Genomic DNA, 3,195 nt, shown 5'->3' with positions numbered 1-3,195 from the left:
GGGTGTCCTGGTCCTTCAGGCCTGGGCAGCCCCTGCCTCCTCCGGGGAGTCCCCAGCCTTTCCCACTCCCTCCCAGGGCTCTCTAGTCCCTTGTGGCAACTGTGGCCCTTGCTGCTCTCCGCACTCTGAGGGGGACCAACCCGGCAAGGGAGAGCCCCCGTCTCCTGCTGCCCTAAGGTACAAAGTCTTTTCCCTTGGCCTCTTCTCTCCCGGTTATGTGAGTGTCCCCGGCCCCAGCTCCCCCCTGAGGCCACCGCGTGCCACCCTGGCCGTGGGTGGAGAAGGCTTGTCCTGACGACCACAGGGGGTTCCGGGGAGGAGTTCCCGGGCAGGACAGCTGGGCGAGCTGGCAGGGGGGGCTTGGCTTGGGGTGGAAGTAGGTGGCCTTGGGACTGTTGGTCTGGCTCAGGCCAGCGCAGGGAGCACCCTGCACAGACCACAGTCGGGGGCAGAGAAACTCGTCCTTCTTATTCTGCTTGGTTTATTTTGTTCTTAGCTGTCACATCATACCTGCACAGGTTTCTGGGCGCCTCTTGGCGTGTGATACACGTGTACTGACCAGGTCAAGGTAAGGGGCAGTCCCATCACCTAAACATCTATTCTTCCCTCTGAGACCTTCAGAATCCTCTCTTCCTGCTCTTTGTAAACAGACAACCCACTATTGTCTCCCAGCCGCCCTGCTGTGCATGCAACTCCAGGACTTGCCCAACTTGCAACTGGAACTTTGTACCCACTGACCACCCAATCCCGCCTCCCCGGCCTCCCTGCCTCCCCGGCCTCCCCGCCTCCCCGGCCTCCCCGCCTCCCCGGCCTCCCCGCCTCAGCCCCCACCCCACTCTCAGCTCCTATGAGCCTGACTTCTTTAGATCCCCCAGTAAGTAGGAACACGTGGTATGAGCGTCCCTGGGTCTGACAAAGCTCATCCTCGGCTTTCGTTCACTGTTGGGGCTGAATGCTGCTCTGTCGTGCTCTCCGTGTCCTTCATCCAGCCATCTGTGATGGACACCTGGGTGGACTCCATACCCGGCCACTGTGCGCGTGCTGTCCACCTGGGCTGCAGCCCTCTGCCTGACGGGTGGCTCTCCTTCCCTTTGGATGGCTCCCCGGTGGTGGGATTGCTGCGCCCCATGAGGCTGCTCCGGTCTCGAGGTACCTCCATGACGTTTTGCACGGTGGCTGTGCTGACTGACGTGGCCAGCACCTGTCATCTTTTGTCATTTGGGTAACAGCCATTCTAGGGTGAGTTAGCTCATGAAGCCCCCAAGGGGACTTTTGGCAGTCTCCATGTGACCTGGAAGTGACCAGGTCCCCCACCCTTTCCCCACAAGCTGCTCTCAGTTCTGGCCTCCCTCTGACGGACACTGTCTCCGTGGTCTCGGTGGTCATCTTCTCCCCAGCATCCATTGCCTGGCCCCTGTCCTGGGCCTCACGGCCTCTGGAGGAAAGCAAACAGGGGGCCAGGGGCACTGGGGAAAGGCAGCCAGCCCCACGGCTCAGGTCAGGGGCCCGGTGGGGGAAGAGGTGGTCTCAGGACCCTCCTCCAGTGAGATGTGGGTCGGCGATGGCCATTCAGTGGACTGCAGACGCATTCAGTGACCAGTCAGTGCCCCCAGTACAGCCACGAGGCACTGCCCACTACCTACACAAAGATGCCGGCTCAGGGAGGGGGCGGCTGGAGGGACGGACTTTCACATCCCACGGGATGCCTGTGACCGCCTGAGAGACGCCTCCGTAACAGCTCTAACCAGGATGGCGCTCACGCCGACCCGCCAACCTGTGATCCGCTGTGGACAGGAAGTCACACCTCCCCGCCCCCCAGGCCCGGGACCCAGTGTGCGGGGGGAGGGGGGGGCTTTAGCAGGTGGGAACGTGACCCCAACACGGTGGGCTGCAAAGCTTCGGGGCCCCTGCAGCAGGCCATCCAGGGTGCGAGGAGGGGTTGGAGGGGGCTCTGGGACGGTCGCCCGGGCGTGGGCCACCTCAGAGCCCCTCGCTGGGTCCCGTGGACGGCGTCTCCCTTCCCTCGGGCTCAGGCTCCTCTTGCAGCGCCCGGCCCAGCACGACCTTCAGGGACTCTGCCAGCCTCCGGGTCCTCTGGCTGCCCACCAGGAAGTAGATGACGGGGTTGGCACTGCTGCTGATGGCCGAGGACAGGCGCGACAAGCAGATGTACAGGAGCTTCGCCTCCCAGGGCAGGGGCAGCCAGAACAGCACAAACCAGTATATGCCCAGCGGCAGGGAGCCGACGAGGAACACCAAGATGGAGGCCAGGATGACCACCAGCAGCCGCCGGGGCCGCCGCCGCCACAGCAGAGCGCTTCTCCGCACCCGGACATAGAGGGTGATGCCGGACACAGTCATCACAGGCGTGAAGACCCCCATGATGAGGGTGCCCATGGCCGTGTCCACCATGAAGCACCGGCCTTCGTCGTGCCGCCAGAACCTGAGGCAGAAGAGAGTGGTCAGGGTGTTCATGAGGAGGGCCAGCGCCCAGAGCAGGGAGCACACCACGGTGGACAGGTGCCTGGGGCGGCGGCACTTGTACCAGAGGGGGAAGAGGACGGACAGGCAGCGCTGGACGCTGATGGCCGTGAGCAGGCTCAGGCTGGCGGTGTAGGCGAAGTACATCACCCGTGTCACCACCTCGTGGACCTTGGTGTGGGAGTCGGCCAGGGACGGGGTCTCCAGGGTCAGCATGGAGGCCATGCACAGGAGGAAGAGGAGGTCGGCCACAGCCAGGTTGAGCATGTAGATGCAGAAGGGGGTCCTCTGTACGCCGACAGTCAGCAGCCAGACCACGGCGCTGTTGCCTGCCGCCCCGCACACGCTGGTGAACATGGCCAGGGAACTGGCCGCGAGGTAGACCACGTGCAGCGCGTCGACCTTGGAACCGCTCAGAGCCTGCTCCGGGTTCTGGCTGCTGTTCAGGGTCTGGTTCATGCCTGGAGAGGAAAGCGGACCAGCGTGAAATTCTGTGTTGCTTGGACCTTGGGGACTTCTGGGAGCCTCTTCCCCCCAAATTTCTGATTCAGGGCTCTCATCGCAGGCTCCTTTGGCACTGCCCGTGACCGTCACCCTGGGGCTCGTGCTCAGCCTGACCAGCCATCGGCTCTGCCGTGATGGACACCGACTTGCTCTGGGTGCCCTGCTCGGTTGGGGCCCCTTCTATTCTGAGTTCAGTTATTTTCCCGTCAT

General features: G+C 63.4%; 1 protein-coding gene across 1 annotated transcript; it reads right to left on the bottom strand.

Annotated features, from left to right (window-relative positions):
* Positions 1 to 1,857: 1,857 nt before the first annotated feature.
* Positions 1,858 to 2,940, bottom strand: Mrgprd (MAS related GPR family member D). Its single transcript, XM_027944504.3, has one exon. It carries the CDS (start codon positions 2,938 to 2,940, stop codon positions 1,981 to 1,983), a length of 960 nt encoding a protein of 319 aa, XP_027800305.1. The 3' UTR covers positions 1,858 to 1,980.
* Between the last annotated feature and the right edge of the window lie 255 nt (positions 2,941 to 3,195).

This window comes from Marmota flaviventris, chromosome 9 (assembly GCF_047511675.1).
Source record: "Marmota flaviventris isolate mMarFla1 chromosome 9, mMarFla1.hap1, whole genome shotgun sequence".
Lineage (NCBI taxonomy): Eukaryota > Metazoa > Chordata > Mammalia > Rodentia > Sciuridae > Marmota > Marmota flaviventris.
The sequence above is the reverse complement of the archived record's forward strand: the minus strand, read 5'-3'. Positions and strand labels throughout refer to the sequence as shown.